General features: G+C 50.6%; 6 protein-coding genes across 6 annotated transcripts; 4 read left to right on the top strand and 2 right to left on the bottom strand.

The window, feature by feature from the left end:
• Window positions 1-1,566: 1,566 nt before the first annotated feature.
• BCR38DRAFT_445076 (Snf7-domain-containing protein) lies at window positions 1,567-3,330 on the bottom strand. Its single transcript, XM_040860980.1, has 2 exons — window positions 3,071-3,330; window positions 1,567-3,018 (listed from the first exon to the last, which is right to left on the bottom strand). Exons 1-2 carry the CDS (start codon window positions 3,118-3,120, stop codon window positions 1,623-1,625), a joined length of 1,446 nt encoding a protein of 481 aa, XP_040712205.1. The 5' UTR covers window positions 3,121-3,330; the 3' UTR covers window positions 1,567-1,622.
• Window positions 3,331-3,702: 372 nt separating this feature from the next.
• BCR38DRAFT_477243 (DNA polymerase subunit Cdc27) lies at window positions 3,703-5,710 on the bottom strand. Its single transcript, XM_040863067.1, has 5 exons — window positions 5,361-5,710; window positions 5,255-5,310; window positions 4,996-5,201; window positions 4,130-4,942; window positions 3,703-4,075 (listed from the first exon to the last, which is right to left on the bottom strand). Exons 1-5 carry the CDS (start codon window positions 5,412-5,414, stop codon window positions 3,906-3,908), a joined length of 1,299 nt encoding a protein of 432 aa, XP_040712204.1. The 5' UTR covers window positions 5,415-5,710; the 3' UTR covers window positions 3,703-3,905.
• A 214-nt stretch (window positions 5,711-5,924) lies between these two features.
• Window positions 5,925-7,064, top strand: BCR38DRAFT_488646 (uncharacterized protein; the record flags this gene model as incomplete). The annotated part of the gene is made up of 1 exon (XM_040864302.1): window positions 5,925-7,064. One exon carries the CDS (start codon window positions 5,925-5,927, stop codon window positions 7,062-7,064), a length of 1,140 nt encoding a protein of 379 aa, XP_040712203.1.
• A 3,766-nt stretch (window positions 7,065-10,830) lies between these two features.
• BCR38DRAFT_498377 (pentatricopeptide repeat domain-containing protein) lies at window positions 10,831-14,800 on the top strand (the record flags this gene model as incomplete). The annotated part of the gene is made up of 2 exons (XM_040864785.1): window positions 10,831-11,417; window positions 11,454-14,800. 2 exons carry the CDS (start codon window positions 10,831-10,833, stop codon window positions 14,389-14,391), a joined length of 3,525 nt encoding a protein of 1,174 aa, XP_040712202.1. The 3' UTR covers window positions 14,392-14,800.
• Window positions 14,801-16,316: 1,516 nt separating this feature from the next.
• BCR38DRAFT_445069 (uncharacterized protein) lies at window positions 16,317-17,575 on the top strand. Its single transcript, XM_040860979.1, has 2 exons — window positions 16,317-17,011; window positions 17,065-17,575. Exons 1-2 carry the CDS (start codon window positions 16,377-16,379, stop codon window positions 17,444-17,446), a joined length of 1,017 nt encoding a protein of 338 aa, XP_040712201.1. The 5' UTR covers window positions 16,317-16,376; the 3' UTR covers window positions 17,447-17,575.
• A 661-nt stretch (window positions 17,576-18,236) lies between these two features.
• BCR38DRAFT_412625 (uncharacterized protein) lies at window positions 18,237-19,094 on the top strand (the record flags this gene model as incomplete). The annotated part of the gene is made up of 1 exon (XM_040858721.1): window positions 18,237-19,094. One exon carries the CDS (start codon window positions 18,237-18,239, stop codon window positions 19,092-19,094), a length of 858 nt encoding a protein of 285 aa, XP_040712200.1.
• Window positions 19,095-19,785: the final 691 nt, after the last annotated feature.

The following is a 19,785-nucleotide window of genomic DNA, read 5'->3' as shown; positions in this document are numbered from 1 at the left end:
TTAAGTGACGCAGATTGCAAACGATGGAATTTTCCTTGAGCCGTGCTGAGCCTTCGAAGTCAGATTCGGGCGGTGAATTTAAGGTGGCATCAGGAGTACTATTGCAAGAGAAAGTACAAGTCGACAAGCTCCCATTCAGGTAGATCATTAGTCTCTACCAGTTGATCTTTGGGGATAATATTTTACGACACAGTAACAAACTTAGCACTTACTATACAATTTTGAGTTTTCAACTTTCGACGTGGTGCACTAATGTACAGTGATATATCACAATGTTTCGATAATGTAACTCGGAGGTAAACCGCTAAGTTAACTCCGAATCTGATCTAGGTCAACCTACTTCCGACATATAGCAACTGAGGCTCTCTACTTCTATGAGATATCATGATATGATTAACGTATTCGTCTAGGTTTCCACGCGTTACTGTCCTCTTAGTTTGTCCTACTCCGGTTTTATACTAGGAGTAACCTTTGATCCTGTCTTATCATCTTAACAGAATAATTGAGAATGAAGCATACTAGTGGTTCCTTTCTAATTAGCAAGGCTAATATGATCTTTAAGATCTTGGCGAAATATGTATTAATCATGGGTATCAAGACATACGAGCCCGAGCAGGCCATGAATATCTGATGTATGATGGACGTCGCGTAAATAAAACCAGTTTCCAACCGAGTAGACTTGCTAGGTTCTCGAAAGGAATCATTTCTCAGTCCTCCTTGTCCCGGCACTCTGGGCCACTCGGTCCACTTATCGTATCTTTCTTGTTCTGCATTGGAATCCGATCTACACATTCCAACTGTAGGGTCCTCTGCATATCAGCAGATCTACTCGCCCCCGTGCAAAAGCACCGCAACCCGTGAAATGCTCCCGCGTCATTCGGATCGGTCCTTCGTTTCCAAGCCTCATCAGGCTGGTTACTAGATCTCCTCGCTAGGACATTGTGAGGTTGCATGTGTACTTACCTCAGTTCTCAGTTAGTGCCAACTGCATAGACGATGCCTTAATGGCCTGGAAATGCCTTCCTGAGAGCTCAGGCCGCCCATCTCTTCTTTGGTTTTAGTTTTCGTACATGGCCGGCGACACGGCAGCCTCCCATATGTTTTGAATTTGCCTCCCGTCAGATGTTGCGGGCGATCTTGAAGAACTTGGTTTCCTCGAGGACAGACATAGTCTTGAATCGAGATATTCATTGGAAGTCGATACAAGAACCATCGAAGATATCTGTCAAGCGCTTCCCCAACATGTCGTACTGATTACGTGCTTTAAATCATTCTCATAGATTGGCGTTGGTGGGCCTGCTGAGTTAAACTCGTCCAAACTCGATATCGACAGACTCCTGAAGTACCTCACAGCAGCAACAGGATCCACGATGACCTGACCATTGCAATCCGGAGGTAATCGTTAGCCTGGCGGGCTGTCGTTGCAGATTCTGGTACTTATCTCCTCGCGTAGATCGATGGATGCAGACTGCCAACATGTTGCCTTGCGGCCAGCTGGACTTCTACGGGATTTTCAAGGCGTCCGTATTATTTGTTCACAGTCCATCAACCAGCATCATCGTGGAGCTCTGTGATTTGTTACATTTTTGCTATGCACTCCTTGAACGTGGTATATTGGGACGCTACTCTGCGGGCACCCGCAGAGGCTCTTCTATCGACATGCCGTCCAATTTCCCAGCCGCTGTAGAGACCGACGTGGCCGCGCCCTGCTCTTTCTGCTTATTCGCGTCCTTTATCTTCCCATCCTTTCCTTCCCCTTCCTTACCTCCTACAGGCCCCAACTTCTCCAACTCTGCCAACCGTTTCCGCGTTTCATCTGCCTCCTTCTCCTGCTGTTCTTCCCTCTGAGCCTTCTCGATTGCTTCCTCCTTCTTCCGCTCCTCAGCCAACATGGCCTCGAACTCTTCATCCACCTCCGCCTCGTCAACGGTGGCGCCCGGTCCAACCTCGGCAATAATGTTGCCTACCTCATCTACCTCGCCCATCTGCTCGCGCAGGCTATCCAGGACCTCATCAACCCTGTCTGCTCCCCCAATCTCGGCGTTCATATTCCGCAGGGCCACGGTGCTGGATTGCATCACCTTGACAAGCTGCACATTGTCGGACGCCTGCTCGATCTTGGCCGCCACCTCCTCGAGCTGGCCTAGCGTCACGTAGCGTGTCGACAGATTCGTCTCGGCCAGCTTTTTGGACTTGAGCGCTGCCAGTGCCGAGACCCGATTCTTCTTCCTGACGGCATCCTGCGCGTTGATGTTGAGCTCCTCTATCCTCTTGCTGAGGACTTCGGTCTGTTTCGTCAGGTCCTCCACCAACTCCTTTAAGCTCGCAATCGCGGAATCCTCCTCGGTAATCATGGCATCCTCCGTCTCGGAACTGCGTATTTTGACTATAAATCCATTCGTAGCCAGAATGCCTTTGTCCCTACTCAAAAATTTGACCAGGACCTCGAAGTCGGCTTCTGATAGCGTCTGGTCGCCCATCAACGTCGCCTCGAACGTCCGCCGGAAATGCGCTTTGGAAAATGTCCTCTCGAATCTTGATGTCCGACTCCTCGTCTTGTCACTAAATATCTTTGCGCCTTCCTCCAGATTGCCCAGCACGACAAAGACACCCTTCGGCATCCGTCCGTCTGCGCCCGGTGCCCCAACCAGCCCGACTTGTCGCAGACCCCACCACAGCACGCTCCATGGCACGCCTCCCCATCCTTTGGAGTACACACTGTCCTTGCTCTTCAGGAACTGCTGCAAGGGCATGATCTCCCCATTGGTGAGCGCGTCCTGCATGACTGTCCCTAAAGCTAGCGGCAGCCCGTATTGTTTACTTTCTAGTGATCGGAAAAGGGAGTCATCGAGCTCGAGCGTGAAATGATTCCTGTTCGGGGAGGAACGAGACGGGATGTGTCCGGCTAAGGCTGCAGATGCCAGTCCCCGTTTCCACGCGGACAGGTTGGCGATGAAACCATCGGGATTGAGGGTTCGGAGGGTATTGAAGTCAGCATAGAGGGCTGGAAGGCGGGCTCTGCAAGAATGGCGTCAAAACATAATAGTGCAGAATACGATCAAGTACTCACCTCCGAAAGTCCGCCTCGTTTTCTAGGAGGTAGTTTAGAAGTTCACTCATTGCTTTAGGTTCGATGCTGGAGCTCCGGTTGAGACGGAAAGCTCCTATCGCGTAGTGGGTGGATGGCACACAGCTCGCAGGCCCAGGTCTTTGTGAAGCTCGATGGAATGTCTCGATTTATACTCTACCCTCGACCTAGAGTTAGTACTTGCAGGCTGACGCCAGAAGGCTTTGTGAACAATGCGGCTTGGGCGACCAGAGTAGCTTCCAAGGTTGTTTACAAGGAAATAAGGTTGGCTTATCAGCCCCGACGTCACTGAGGATAAGGCCCACGGACGGTGGGGCCGTCATGAGAGCTCAATTTTAGGGGTTATTACTGTTCAAATATGCCATGGACATCGAATTGCGATGTTTGCTTCAAAGACATCCATAAATGGTTTGAGATTGTGTGGAATTCTAGATTTCAAGGCTTTGTTCAATCAGAGCTCGCTGATGGCTTAGACTGGCAGCCAGCGAACATGAACAGGGTTGGGGTTAGGGTTATGCTCTCACATGAGGACAGGAAGTTGACATTTGTGAACTTCATATTGAAAGCACTGGTATAAGTTAGTGAAGAATTCAGATGGTTTCCACACAAACGGTTCCAAACGAAATTATGTATTCTAGGTGGTGTGTCTCATCAGCTTGCGAGTGCTTTTGTCTTTCTAGCAGCATTCTCAGTTCGCAGAACCCATGACGGAATCACTTTCTCATCGTCAACATGGTTGTGACAAATGTCATGCAAATACGCCCGGTATCACTTCACTTCCCAATGGTAACTTGCTCCAACACCATATCTACACTGCTTACTTCTTCGAAAAGAATGACATGATATTCCCTTGTCCAGCCCCTTTTCCGCCCGTCTTGCCCTTCGTAGGAGGTGCTGCTTTCCCGACCTGTGGCTTTGGCTTCGGCGGTGGAGGCGTAGAAGCCTCGTCTTCTGAGAACGATTCCCACCCCGTTTCTTGCATTGTGACTAGACACGCAATTAGTTCCATTTCAAGCAGTCCTTCCTTAGTTGTTCACTTACCAAGATATCCTTGCTCGTCCATAACTTGCTTCTTCTTGATAACTTGCCTGCGTCCCCTCTTGCGCCCATTACTGGTGCTTGATACCACCTCCGCGGGGCCTTCATCAGCCTTGGATTCTGGTTCTGGTGGTGGAGACTCCACCTCCATGGGTTCTTCAACCGGACTCGCGGCCTTGGATTCGGGCTCATCCTCATCGCTTTCTTCCATCATGCGACGTAGAGCTGCTTGGCGGTCTTTCCTCACATTTCGTCCATCACCCTCTTGCTTTACGTCAGGCATCTCAGAATCATCTTCACCTTCGTCCGACAAGGCTGGACTAGGTACTTCCGCAGGCTCGGGGGCTTGAGCGGCGGGCTTCGGTTTCTTCGGGTTTGCTGCAGCCCTCGCAAACATCTGACCAATACCACCTGAAGAGGCCTGTTGCTTGAGCGGCGCGGCCGAAGATTTCTTGGCAGCATTTGCCGAAGCCTTCGTTTCCTTCGTGGCTGCTTTGGACTCTTCCTTGAAAGCTACAGTCGAGCCGGCTTTGGAAGCAGGCTTGGATTCCTGCTTGATCTGTGGTTTCGACTCAACCTTTTTGGCGGCAGGTGCAGTTGCAGCTGTCTTGTGTACTGCGCCGCGGCGATCTCGCTTGCGCACATTTGGATTGGCGATCATGCCGTAGGTCTTGCCAGACGTAGGGGAATCTTCCTCCGCTGAGAGCTTCAAGACCTGTTGCGCTGTGTCGGCCAGAAGCTGGAGATCTTTCAAAGGATGCGGTGCTAAGCTGTAAACGTGAATCGAGGTGACTTCTTCGTATTGCTTCAGAACATCTAATTCTTGTGATCAGCAGCAAATCGACTTCAACGCTTGTGGCATCACCCACCCTCAAGCTGCTCCTCCTTCACCAGGTACAGGGTGTGAACTGGCACTTCCTCGGAGAAGGGAACTTCTGGCTCCGACTGGAACTCCATCATTTCAACATCGCCATTTTTATCAAGTCCTTTCCTCTTGGTTCCATAAACCAGGTAGGTGGCATGCAAAGTTCCAGGTCGTTTTTCATTCTGCCATTTGTGGAACTCGTATAGCATTCTATACCGTAGTCAGTATCTCTGAGTATGACGGATATAAGTCAAAAAACCTACTGCTTGGCAGTGTTTACATGGACCTTCAAAGCGCGGCTCAAAAGCCGATATGTGACCTTCGCAGCTGTATTAGTTTGAGCCCAAGGATACCTCGAGAACCACTCACCAATTTGTCTTCGGTCAAGATCTGCTGAGCCAGGTACTTTCTGTAGTCTTCCATGTTGAAAATTAGATCCAACGGACACAATACTTGGCTAAGTGGGAGAAAATGAGTTGCGTGGTGCAAGAAAGCACTTTTCGTCCAGAATTCGCCTCGAGGTCGAGTTGGCCCAAGGCGCGTCGCGGTCTCATGTGGGGGATGGCTGATTTAATTACGAGGTTTCCGAAAAGATAGATCACTGAGAATGGCGTAGCTACATGGAGGTCAGTTTCGGAAGGCCTGATTGTTGATTCGACCACTCCATGGGTACTTCCTTCCCCGCAGGGTTGTTTTAATTGGTAGCACTCTCAGGCGCGTCTTCGCTTTAAATCCGATGATGACTTCAGAAGTCTAAGGCAGTTAGTTGCGCGATCTTGAACAACGACAAACAAAGATATCAAAGCGTTCAAGTTTCTCTTCCATTGCTTCTTTTCGGTCTGCATTTATAATTCCAACCCTACGCGCTCGTTCGAGATTGACCGCAATTCTCTCCAGCAAGTATCCGCGTCGCGTTCGCGATTCGCGTCTACAATGCCACAGCCGGATGAACTCGAAGAAGTCGCTGACTCGACCGACTGGCTCTCGACGCCTCTTTCAGGGCTGACAGCCGTCGAAGCAGCACTGCGGTGCCAAGTCTGCAAGGATTTCTACAAGACACCCATGCTCACATCCTGCAACCATACCTTCTGCTCTATATGCATCCGGCGTGCTCTCAATAATGACGGCAAATGCCCTTTATGCCGTGCCTCGGAACAAGAGATGAAGCTAAGGAGTAACTGGTCTATGGAAGAGGTCGTGGCGGCATTCAAGCAGACGAGGACCCACGTCATGGAATTTGCGCAAAGACCCCGAGCCATAGTCGGGAGCAGTGCTGGCGAGTTGCCAAAGAGGAGGTTAGATTCAGACATGGCAGAGAATTCGAGAGCGTCAAAGAGGCTAAGATCGTTGACGCGGTTGAGTAAAAACAGGAGTGCCGAACTCACGACGGAGATGGCCCGTCAAGAAGCCGAACAAGACGAATCGACTCCTGAGATACCCATCGACGACGGTCTGGTCGCGTGTCCAATATGCTGGACTCGAATGAAGGAAGCACAAGTCGACAAGCATATCGATACATCCTGTACCGGTTTGCCACAGCCACATGGACGACAAGCTTCGAGTCCATCGACCCTGAACGGCTTGCCCAATGGCTTCCAAACGATCACAAAGCCTATGCCGTCAAGGAACTTCGAGCGCCTGCCAGCAATAAACTACTCAATGCTGAAGGACCAACAAATCCGCAAGAAGATGTTAGAGCTGGGCATATCCAATGCTGGAACCCGGCAAATGTGCGAGAAGCGCCACAAGGAGTGGATGACTATATGGAACGCAAATTGCGACTCGTTGCATCCACGGAGTAAACGCGAGCTACTACATGATCTTGATGTGTGGGAGAAAACATTAGGCACGCGTGCACCAACGTCTTCAAGAGCGGTAAATGTAGGGGCGCAAATTAAAGACAAGGATTTTGATCAGGCTGCTTGGTCGGCAAATCACGATTCTTCATTCAAGGATCTTATAGCGAGCGCAAGGAGGAATAAAGCGCAGGCAGAACAGAAAGTCATGGAGGCGAATGCTTCAGAAGAGGCTGTAAAGGATCCGCGTATAAAGGATCGAGGTAGTAGTGTCTGAAGCTCACGGACTTCGAGTTGATATAATGACACGGCTATCCTTGGAAGGCCGGAATCGAATCGACTTAGGCAGAAAGTGGAGGGCATTCAGAATATGCCGCTTCAGAGGAAGAAGTGGTCGAGTATATCGCCCCCTAAAGAATAACCGGCATGTTAATAGGCAGGGGGGGAGCTAGCTGACTCACTACATTGCCACACAACTGGATATTATATTGCCCGTCTCATTTCCATGCTACGGCCAGGTTGGAGTGCTTACTTTTCGCCTTCAAGTCAGTTTTTGGAGATTCCTCTGATGATACCAGAAGTGCACTTGGATTCGTAGATAGTGGTGTTTATGGACATCCTATTAGCGTATCGACGTGCAAATACACTGCAAGTCGTGCCTGAAATGCATATGATTTGCTGCAAACTTGACCAGCTGGGTCGCTTTGCCCTGAACGAACGTCATCTCATCTGGAAAGTCTGTCGACGTCTAGAGTCCGAGGGCTACATATTGGACTAGTTGTAAATTGCTTGTCGAGAGTGAAGGCTGTTCACCGTTCCTTGAACGGCCTCGCTGGCTGATCGCTTGTGAAAATGATCAGTAGCCAACGTTTCCGCAAGTCCCTTTGCGTCGCCACACAGCAATACCTCCTCAAACCTCGTTCTGGAGAAGCGCTTGGCAGACCTTAGACTCGGCACACCTGCATATAAATAGTTCGGAAGCAAGCCAAATACAGTCATACGTTTCACAGTGTTCGTGTCCTTAGCTAGAGGTACTTAACCACACCGCTCTTGCTCAAGCTGCTCTCCTCCTACTATCCACAATTTGTATACCGTTTTATAATATTAGCTTTAGGGGAATCAAAAGAGATATATTTTTGAACAGAGGACATATGCAACGGTGTTACGTGTTCGAAAGGAAGTTATCTGCTGCTTGACTAACCTGATTATTCTCGACTTCTGGCGTGAGCCAGCTGGAATGCGGACAACGAAGCAGTACTGCCCAGGGGAGTGTGTTTGGCTTTATGGCAGCTTTTGGAGATTACTTCATCACCGGAACATTGGGCAGAAGTATATGGAGTAGTTAAGCCGATTTTCTTTGCCAGCCTCCATATTCATGCGAGCTTCCATGGCATCCAATGACTTTGTTTCAAATATCGCATGTTACTTAGAGCACCGGGATCCGGATCTCGTTGTATTTAATACGGTCACAAATTCTACGTCAAATGAGGTCAGAAGTCCGTTCAGGCATTGAACCTCCGCTTTGTATCGATATGTAACCTAGGAGCAGATTGCTGAAACAGGATGTGACTTCTTTGAGGTCTGCAGTCAGGAAGTTCATCTGCCGTCCTTGTTAACTAGCAAAATAATTCTCAGCTCTAATGATAAATGGTTGTTATCCACGGCTTAGCCCTGTCCTCCTGCTATGAGCAGTGAAGAAGCCCGGCCCCTAAACATTGGACAAGTATATCGGTGGATGTTCTTAAAATACTCAGTTGTGTATGGGCACAGACCTGGTCTGCTGAGAAGGATATTACCCCTAACAAAATTATGTACAGTCAGATTGTGCGCATCACTCCTAGCACAAACCATTACCAGCTTGTGCCCATCGGTTTTCTGTTTGCGCATCCTCAATGTCACTCTCTCACTGCGTGAAATACTTTAGCAGATGTGGCTAGTGCTTTAGTCAGATGATTGAAGCCACTGAGCATAGCCTTATGTCCGATCGGGGTCTTCTGGGAAAGTTCAATATATCGCATATTGATAACGACAGCATCACCCGAGATAGGCATAAGCACGGGAATAAGCGCGAAATGGGAGAAAATATCAGATGCGCCTGGTCAATTAACACATTAATACGGATTCAGGGTCGAGCTTCTAAAGTCCTTGCCTCAGCTCAGTGACAGAGTCGGCACCGGACAGACACTGAGCAGGTACCAATCTCGGGCATTATGTTCGGTTCGGACATCTGAGACCGCCGCGATGGGGGGCATCGTGTAAGCCGGAGTAACCACAACCCCGAATTCATTCGCTAGCTCGCGGTCAATTTTCGTTGAAGCGTTCATGCGCCAGGTACTGAAAGGTCCGTGGTTCGTAGGCAAGACCCGCACTATGTAATAATTGTTAGGCGACAACTTCCCGTCTGGGACCACTTAGTACTGCAAGAAGCTTCCCAAGTGGCTGTATTTTGAGCCAAGCGACAAAACAAGCAGAGCCAAACCCTGGACCGCCATCGAGTCCGTGCAAAATGGCATATGTAATATTGCCTTGCTGAAAGTGATGGTGGGGATATGGATTTGTGCTCTTTTTGCGCGAGAAAAATTTGCTGATGCTTGTCCGTAACCCTGAAGCGGAAAGCTCGTCATCAATTTGCGTTGTACCCGTTCTGTCGCAAACGGAAGGCGACTCAACAGCTTGATCATTTTCATTCATTGAAAAATGTCCTGGCATAGCAACAATTCCGGGGAAGATCCTCCGGCGGGCACGGAGGCTCAACTCAACAGCTTGACAGCTAGCTCCCTGAGGCCTCAGGCAAGTACAAGTGTATGATGGTGAACAATGCATATGAGCTTAGATTTTAATCCCGGCGAGATGGTTCCGTCGTCTCTGAGGGCGGCATATTGGGAGTCTTCCTATTGGCCATATGCCAGGTGTCGATCCAATCAAGGATTTCCCCCACACTCTGAGGTCCCAGCCCTGGTCTCAGTGACCCGGTTTCTTGTCGCTGACACGTCCGAAGCTGCCGGCGTCGCGGCGGCCTCGTGCCTCCCTGCACCTCTCGGAGTTATCAGGCAGACGGGGATGCCACGCAAGAAACCGAGGGTGATGGCGATGCACTTTTGAGTCGTTTCGTCATGGAAATCTCAGGATGGTGGTCCGAAGAGGCGTGGCGTCATGTAGCAAGTGGAGCAAAGCTAGGGATTCTTCTGGGGAGCAGTAGCTCGGCGTTGCAACTGAGCTCAATGTGAACAAGAAGCACAGCTAAACAAATATTGCTGCCTGGCCACATCGCTTTGTAAATCCTTTATTTTTTGCAAGTGAGTGAATTGCTGGTTTTTGAGAGGTTTGCTCCCTTGCAATTAGATCAGATTAGATCACCACACACCAAACACTCCAGAACTCTTGACGGCATCTTAATCCAAAGCTGCGATAATTTATCGTTGCTTTGCGGTTTTGCCTCGTTTCTTGAGTCATCTGCCCCTGCAGCTCGCCTGAAGAGGATTAGCAAGCAGCTCTTCGTTCCCGCCCCACCACCAGCAGAAATAAGTCGAAAAAGCACTTGCTTTGGTAAACCCCAAACAGATCCCAGCCAGCCCGCTTTGCCTGCACAGCTTTGGCGAAGATTGTGTCCCATCGACAAAATCGCGGGAACTTTTATTGTTCTCCCATATCATCTCCAGCAACCACCACTCACTTGGGACTGTTGCTCTTCTGGTCTCTTTTCTTTCCACAGTAAATCCAATTGATTTCTCCAGAAAAGCGCGTTTATTTGACGGCTACAGTGCTGTCAAATGAACCTGCAGCGACTCCTACCCATTCTCCCTGTAAGTTGACTTGTTTTATCATCAATAAACTTTTCATCGTTCCATCGACTCGGCTTCCAGTCGAATCAGACCACAATTCCTTGCGCAACCAACATTCGATCGTGCGCCGCCCGCCGCGTCCCGCAGCCGGACATCATCAGATCCAATACTGTCCGGCCCTTTTGCGCAACGAAGACAGACAGATGGACGAATGCTGACCCGCGTGTGTCGCAGTTACCCTCCCCTCCTGGCGCCATCTAAATGCCCCTCTTCAACTCTTTGGCTCAACGCGTTATCCAGCAAGGATTTTCCAAATCTCTCACCCACGGCTACGCACAGTCGCTCGTAGCTGGCACACACCTCCACACTCTCAACGCGCAGAACCGGCCAACCTTTTCCCGGCGGCATAGTCAGCGCATCGGCCCATTATCGACTCTCCAGCTTCAGGGTCAGGGTGCATTTCACAGCTCTGCTTCGGCGGCGAATGCTACTCAGGAGCATCGCCATGACCGGCTTCTTAGCAACCATGGAGGTCTAGATGCATATTTCGAGGCCCTCCAGAACCGGCAAGAGCATGAGTTGGAGACTGGCGAGGTTCAAACTGAGGCCGAGAAAGAATGGACCCAATTCCAATTCCCAAAGCAGATCGAGTGGAAGCCAAGTGTTTCTACCGTCATAGGCGAATCTAAATCTGATGTTCAAGCTGTCAACGCTGTTGAGGCTGCCCGAGATGAATCCGATGCGCCGGTCGCGGTGCCTGCTGAGGCGGCATTGGCCCACATCGACGCGGCTCTCAAGAACGAGCTGGAAGTCCGACAACTACAGGAAGCTCTGGAGGAGATCTCACTGTTCAACTTGGTAGCACCGAAGACTTCACCCACCAGTGTTGTCCACTCTCGAGCACTCTCTCCGATTATTGAAAGCGCAAGGTCAGTTAGTCCAGCCAGCATTGCACGCACTGCGACACCGCCGGTAGACTCTCAGTCCCAAAGCTACGCCGATCACCTCACCAAGCTCGCTGAGGATGGCCGCTTCGCTGAGATACCGGCCGTCTTTGAGGCCATGTTGGTTGCCAACATCAAGCCCATTGCAAGTGCGTACAATGCTCTGCTCAATGCTGCCATTCGCATTCCTATGGCGCAAAGCGAGGTTGTGTCGAAGGCTCTGGATGTCTACTCCGATATGATGAGACGGAAGGTCACGCCTGACAGTGAGACCTACAATATTTTGCTGGGTCTGCTTGCCGCTCGGTGTCTTGAAGTCTCAAGCTTGAAGAAAGACCTTGAGGTGAGGCGGACTCGTTTTGGTGGAATGGACGAGCGTGGGACATTCATGTTTGCTTCCTATGAGATGGACCACGCTATTCTTTCAGAAGAACTTGATCGACTCGACCTAGCACTAAAGCTGTTCGAGTCCTCGGTTGTGTCGCATCAGGCTAGTTACTCGTCTGAAGTCTACCATCAGCTCATCTCAGCATGTGCCCAAGCGGGCCGAATCACAGATATGCTCCAACTTTTCGATCATATGGAACACAGCGGAGCCGTACCGTTTGCTGCCACATTCCCCACTATGATCACGGCCTTCTCCAAATTGGGTGATTTGGCCAGCGCAGTCGAGTGTTACAATGAGTACAAGGAGCTTGCTATCGCCCACGACAGCGGCAGATATACACTTAATGACCGTCTCGATTCTCAAGTATACGCAGCTGTCATTAATGGCTACGTAATTAACGATAAGCCCGAAGGAGCCATGAAATTTTACGAGCGCATTGTGTCTGACTATGGCGTTCGTGTAGCAGACATGGAGGATGCTCTAATCAGTGGAGGATTCGTCAACGGCTTCATGGAACGGGGTATCTATCAAGAAGCACTTCAATGGGCTCAAGGAATCGAGAACGAAAGTCGATTGTCGACCATGGCCACCATTGCGACCACTGCCGCCGATAATGATGATCAGCACTCAGCAGTAGCCGCCTTTGCGAATATTCCGTCCTCCTACCAAGGCATCGCGACACCGGCAATGGCTCTGCTTGCACTCAGTGTTCGGGCAGGTGATGTTGCCGCTGCCAGCCAATACTGGCACATTCTGAGCAATCCTGAGGTCGAAGCTGTACCAGCGTTCATCGAGCCCACTGCCATGTATGCTGTAGCTATGATTGGCTCGGGTCAGGTTGCTGAGGGTTTGGCTGAGTCTGAACTGATGTTCCAACGCATTCGTGCAGCTGGCGTCGATGCTAGGCCACAGCTGGTTGACGAAATCCAGGAGGGCATCGACTTCATATCGAAGTTTATGTCCACACGTGGAATCATAGACCCCCGGCATGTGTCGCCAGTCAGCTTCACTCAACAGACTTTCTCCGCCTCGCCCTACCCATCTACTCCTACTGTTTCAAGCTACGAGGATAACTTTGACCCTTACGCGTACAACACCGACTTCAAGGGTTCGTCCATCATCTCCGATGAGCTTGAAGGCGCTCATGGCCGCAAGGGTCCTAGAATCAACGAGGCTCTAACCCGTTTTCGCAACATGCGACGAGCCGGTCGTCATCCGCGGTACATCACATATGCTAAGATGATTTCGGCTGCCGCTCGTGAGGGAAAGATGGATATGTGCCACGACATCCTTGTCATGGCTCGAACCGACGTGCCCCTGCTCCCCCAATTTGCCGTTGTTCGCTATGGCTGGTCTTCAATTTTGGATGCTATGGTTGGTGCTTGCCTGACACTGGGTGATCGTACTCTGGCCGAGCAGTATCATCTGGAGCTTCTCGAGATGGGATCTGCGCCGTCCGCCAACACTTTCGGTCTCTACATCACTACCCTCAAGGAATCGACCAAGACTTTTGACGAGGCCACGGAGGCAGTAAAAATCTTCCACCGCGCCAAGTCTGAGGGAGTTGAGCCGTCCAGCTTCTTGTATAACGCTCTGATTGGCAAGCTTGGCAAGGCCCGACGCATTGATGACTGCCTCTTCTTCTTCGCCGAGATGCGTGCGCTTGGTATCAAGCCCACCAGCGTTACCTATGGAACCATTGTCAATGCTCTGTGTCGTGTCAGCGATGAGAAGTTTGCTGAGGAACTGTTCGATGAGATGGAGGCCATGCCCAACTACAAAGCTCGCCCAGCTCCTTACAACAGCATGATGCAATTCTTCCTCACAACTAAGCGTGATAAGGCCAAGGTACTGGCTTACTACGAGCGAATGAAAGCCAAGGGCATCGCGCCGACTGCGCACACGTACAAGCTTCTCGTCGATACCCATGCCACCCTCGAGCCTGTCAACATGACTGCCGCTGAGGCTGTTCTTGACATGATAAGATCCTCCGGTCAGCGTGTTGAACCAGTTCACTACGCGTCTCTCATCCACGCTCGTGGCTGCGTCCTTCACGACATGGCTGGTGCCAAGAATATCTTCGATTCGGTTATGAGCGACCCTAGCGTGCCCGCAAATCCTTGCTTATTTCAGGCGCTGTTTGAAGCTATGGTCGCCAACCACCACGTTGCGGATACCGAAGCGATTGTGGCCGAAATGCGACGCCGCCGTGTTGAATTGACTCCCTACATCGCCAATACTTTGATCCATGGATGGGCCGGCGACAAAAACATTGAGAAGGCCAACTCTGTATACAACAGCGTTAGTCGTGAGAAGCGTGAGCCCAGCACCTACGAGGCTATGACACGTGCATACCTCGCAGTTGAGGACCGAAACAACGCCAAGTCCGTCGTCCACGAGATGCTCACTCGAGGCTACCCCAGCGCCGTTGTCAACAAGGTGCTGGAACTCCTCGGAGGTGGCAGCAGCGAAGAGGTTGCCACGGCTTGAACCCAGGGGACTCCCATTCCCTGACCCTTTTCCTATTCTGTCGAAGTTTCCTTTGTCCTCCGATGATGTGCTTTTCTAATACGATACCCCGTGCTTTGTTGAGAGTGGTGGTTGCAATTCCAGGTGGAATCAGGGTGGCCGGGGGACGTCGGTCGAAAAGGGGCGGAGGATAAGCGTTATGTTTTGATCTTTCCAATATCATGACTACAGCAGCATCTTGACGAGAGCACACACGTCTGTTGTGGCTGGAACTTGGCAGCCAGGCGTTCTACGGTTGTATGTATAAAAAGGATTTTGCCGTTGATCGGTTGGTCGGTCAGGTGCGGACTGGGTCGAGCTCAGGTCTTTTGGGTGCGAAAGACGAGCCGCATGTTTCAAGACAAGGCTGCATGCCCGCCGCGCATGCGATATAGACAAATCTCTACTCTAGATATACCCATACCAGAAGGTTGGGACGAAGAATAATTGACTGGTCTTCAGGACCCAAGTTGATATGCACCACAATCTCTCGTTTGTGAAGCGACTTTGTGACCTGACACCTCGAGCTTTTTATATTGGTGTGCGTCGAGCAAGAGACTGGCTCAGATATGGTTGTGTTGGCAGGGGTGTTCACATTCAGGAAGATGCGGCTGTGTAAGTCGTCGAGTAGGAATGTACCACTTTGAAAACGGAGACGTGTAGGCGGCGGTGAGAATCTGTTGTAACAAATTGTTGATTGAAGACAAGCTCCTTCCTTGCCTTTGACTTCACTGAAGCAGCCCAGAGCACACACTCACGAGTGTCCACAAATAGGAGATATTCCACATCCTCTATCTTCCCACTGTGCACAGAAGTTCCTAGCCATTGTCTGATGTTGGAAAGTTCTGAGTTTCAACACCTGTGTACGGTCCTATGACAGTTTTGAGTATCCCGGTCTGCGTTTGATCCTACGCACTCGTGAATGAAGCAGAGGCGTAGTATATATCCTGGAGGACGATGCGAGGTTGTCATAGAATTTGGTACGATGTAGCGTAGGGCAATGAAACAAGTTCTAGCCAAATATGACTTTCAATCCACTCCATTTTCTTGGGGTCGGTGTCGTTCCTTCTCACTCAACATTGATGTTGATATCTTTGGCAGGTGCGCACGTCGAGTACCTCTTCCCCACTGGACACCCTGGCCAAACAGATGAGTTTGATCTCTCAGCTCACGAGCAAAGTTTGAAAACAAAACCAAAACAAGTTCACTTCCAATTAGTCGTGCGCTCTATAGATTCTGTACCTCTGGTCGTTTAAAGAAGTCCGTCGGTCTACCTTGTAGTGACTAAAACAACTGTCGAGCATCTCTCAAGCGACCAACAGCTCCTCGTCTCCGGTGCCACTCTCGAGGTAGCTAATGGTTGAAGATGAGCACTCCATTCCCATCCATCCAATCTTTCTACCAGAGGGAGATCCAGTCAAGCCCGGCTCGCAATTCTACCGACTCTGCCGATGCTCGAGATGGATTCACCTCATCCGAGGTGAATGCAGCAGTAAACCCATTCCTGATGCCCTGGACGCCGCCTCGAGCCTATAAAGAATGCCCCATCCTCGAAATCGAGATAGGTCCTCGCGATTATCGAATCACAGGGAGGATTGTGAACTTCTCAACATCTGGTTCCAAAGGCCAAAGCCAGGGATCCTCGGAGGGGTATCAATTTCTCGTCATAAGTGACGGCACGGGAGCCATCGCTGTAGGCATCATGATCTACTTGGGTAGAAATGCATTCTGATACTAAGCTTTATGAGCAGGTCAAGCTGCATTGTTTGAAAGCATCTGATTGCCAGTTTCTGTTTGGCCAGTACGTTACAATATGGGTCACTTACATTGCTGATTCCACCAACGCTGAGGCTGGATATCTCCCGTTCGTCACCAGCTGCGCGACTATCTATCCTGGTCGCAATGGAGCAACTCACATCGTCTTTCACCAAGACCCGCCCTCGTCTGACAAGTCTGCTTTATGCCGAATGCCGCTGGGCCTGTGCCCCAGTGATGACGGCCTGCAAGGTCTGATGACCCTGAAATCATTTCTCAATTCTGGCTATGACATGGGAGATGGGAAGATACTTGTCTGCGTCCGAAGCGTTGGGCCTCGAAAGGCAATCCAACTCAAGAAACGTGAGGGTACGGTTGATCTCATTGAGGTCGGCATCTTTGACGATACAGCTACATGCGTCCTGAAGTTGTGGGGGGACAAAGTGTTTTCGGCGAAAACATGGGTGCCAAATCAGACCATACTTCTGATCTCAACGCCCACTTGCAGGATTTCAGACCGACCCGACGGAAGCTCGTCAGCCGACATTGGAGTTGGCTACAATTCCATGGTGGATATCGACCCCATATTCCCCGAAGCTGACTGGCTGCGCAAGAAGGTCAAAGAGATGAGTAGGAAGGAGAGAGTCCTCACTCCTTTTCCTAAAGGTATTTGGGATGTGGAGGCGATCGTCAACGGCCCCGTAAGGGAACTGTTCACGCTTTCAGAGGTCGACGATCTAGTTCGACAAGATCCCAGTCGAGACTTCACGGGGAAGATCAACGTTGTCATATTGGAGATGAACCTACTTCAGCAGTGGTTCAGGAGCACAATTTGCTGCTGTGACTGGTGAGGAAAGACTGCTAGCATGTTCATTCTGCATTTGCTGACTCTCGGAATAGTTGCAACGTTCCGATCTACTCCAAGAGGACAACCGCGATATGCAAGACCTGTGGAACGGTTCGACAGCTTGGGCTCAACCCCCGAGTCGTAGGAAATATGGTTGACGAGAGTGGATCGGTTGCTGCCGGCAAGTTGGCATGGAGTGACGATGCGTGGACGCAGCTATTCTATGGACCCCAGACCAAAACTGAGAAATCTGATACTGACGACGGTGATTATGCCGGAGCCAACCTTTTCGGTCAGACTTGTGAGGACTTGACGGCCCTCGACAGTAATTCCCTTCGAGATATCGAAGACCGGATGCTCTTTGCTCGCGTCACGCTCACGTTCGGATGGTTTCCTCCGTTGGAGAGAATGTGCATCCTTGGAGTCGAGTGGTGAGGAATTCTGCTTAACTGGACTGGATCTAGCTTCCGAGAATCGAAGATGTCAGGGAGTGTTAATTCGGACATGGAGCAACCCGGGGTTATGTCGTTACTGTTGGAGGAGCTGCGGTTCCAACTCTTCTCGGGATCCCACAGCAAAGGATGGGCAGCAGTGAGCAGCCAATCGACCAGAACATGAATGTAGAATGTCGGCAAAGCTGCTTACCCGTTCCATTCACCTAGCCACGCCCACTTCTTGATGCCCGCAATGCTCATAAGAACTTATCGACTTCACAATCAACCCAAGTACTCTAGAGGTTCGCAGAATCTACTCCACATAAAGCTACAAACAGTCGCATACGTCGGAAACTTTTATTTCTGGTAATTCTCTCTTCATCGATTAACCTAGAGGAACATACGGGATGACATGAGCCGGAGATGAAACCAGTAAATAGTGCCTGCTCAGTCGGAAGCAGCCAAAACAGGAAACGGCTCTGTGCGAGCTTCGTGAGGCAATGCAAACATCGAATCTATTGTTGGAGGTGCTAAAGTTGAGATGAACGCCGATGTGGCAATTGCCATCCTCACATTGTTGGCAAATCACCATTAATTGCAATTGCGGAACCCGCATCACAAACGTCCCGAGGCATGTTTGGTTTCGATAACGAACATCCGAAATCCCTTACGCCAGTTTCCACTCTGCTTAAAACCTGACCCGAAGTCTTGTGTCGGTCTGCAGTCCATACTGTCTGGTTTCGCCGTCTACATTTGTTATTTCTCCACTGCCTGCACAGCCTTCCCTAATCATGTCTCAAAAGACGGTGCTCATCACGGGCTGCAGCAGCGGCATAGGCCAAGCCCTCGCCCTCGAGTTTGCGGCGCACAACTATCGTGTCCTCGCCACGGCCCGCGACGCCTCTTCTCTCGTCGCCCTCAAAGACTCCAAGCACGGCGGCTGCATTGAAACCCTTTCCCTCGAGGTGCACAAACCCGAGAGCATTGCCGCCCTCAAATCCCAAGTTGAGGCCCTCACAGCCGGCCGCGGCCTCGACATCCTCGTCAACAACGCAGGGCGCAACTACACGGTGCCCGCGCTCGATATCGACCATGACGAGGTGCACCAACTCTTCGAAGTCAACGTCTTCGCCGTGATGCGCATGTGCCAAGCCTTCGCCCCGTTACTCATCACCGCCAAAGGCAGGATCGTGCAGATCGGCTCCGTGGCGGGCGTCATCCCGTACGTCTTCGGCAGTGTCTACAACGCGTCCAAAGCGGCGCTGCACCAGTACAGCAATACCCTGCGGGTGGAGCTCAAGCCGTTCGGCGTGGACGTGATTACGGTCGTCACGGGCGGGGTGCAGAGTAATATCGCCCGAATCAAGAGGGAGTTGCCTAAGGGGTCGGTGTACGCGCCTATTGCGGAGGAGTATAGGGAGCGTGTGATGCATAGTCAGGCCGACGGGTCGATGGCGAGTGAGGTGTATGCGAAGTCCGTGGTCAAGGCGATTACGGGGAGCAGGGCGCCGCTGTACTATTGGGAAGGGTATAAGGCTAGGACGATTTGGTGGATTACTACGTTTTTGCCGGCTTGGACTATGGATTGGGTATTTACGACGATGTTCAAGTTGTGGAAGTTGGTGCCGGGGAAGGCGAAGGAGGCGTGACCTGATGGGTTTCGGGGGGCATGAGAGAGGAGATGGGGGTTGCGGTATTGTCTCGAGCGAGCTTGACGGAAGGGTTCGGTTTCTGTCGTTTGGAACGAAAATTTGATTGGTAGATAGTGCTCTTCACCAGTTAAAGGGTGTAGAGGACAGAGACAGATGGACAGATATGATTGTCTGATTGACTTTCCTACAAGCCTAGCTTCGAACAGTTCAACTTGGTACCAACACATCATTTCTGGACTTGAAGGGCAAGCATCCATCACGATAAGTGTTTGTATTCCATGTGGGAATGCATCAAAGCGGCCCGGGCGCTATGGTCGTGATGTTTGTGAGACCATACATACACACCACCTGTTTTAGATGGTCCAAGTATAACGTTGAAAATGCACGGCGTGCCGCAGGTATGCGAACTATCTATCATCCTTGGGATTCCATGGATTCTCAGCCATCCTCAGGCGACTATAATGGAATGATGCTGGACTCTCACCTGTGCGACTAAAGCACGCATATTTAACGTAACCATACCATCCCCCACCACCCCACCGGTAACGTTAATTGAGCACAATACTGCAAAAACACTACATTTTTACTTACACATAATTCCGTACGTATTGAAGCTATTTATACCGTAGTTATACCATTATGTAGCTATTGTTATGGAGTTTAAGAATATCGGCACCTCTTGACTGTA

The sequence above is a fragment of the Pseudomassariella vexata genome (assembly GCF_002105095.1).
Source record: "Pseudomassariella vexata strain CBS 129021 chromosome Unknown BCR38scaffold_13, whole genome shotgun sequence".
Taxonomy (NCBI): Eukaryota; Fungi; Ascomycota; class Sordariomycetes; order Amphisphaeriales; family Pseudomassariaceae; genus Pseudomassariella; species Pseudomassariella vexata.
Note: the sequence above shows the minus strand (reverse complement) of the source record. Positions and strands in the feature narration are given on the sequence as shown.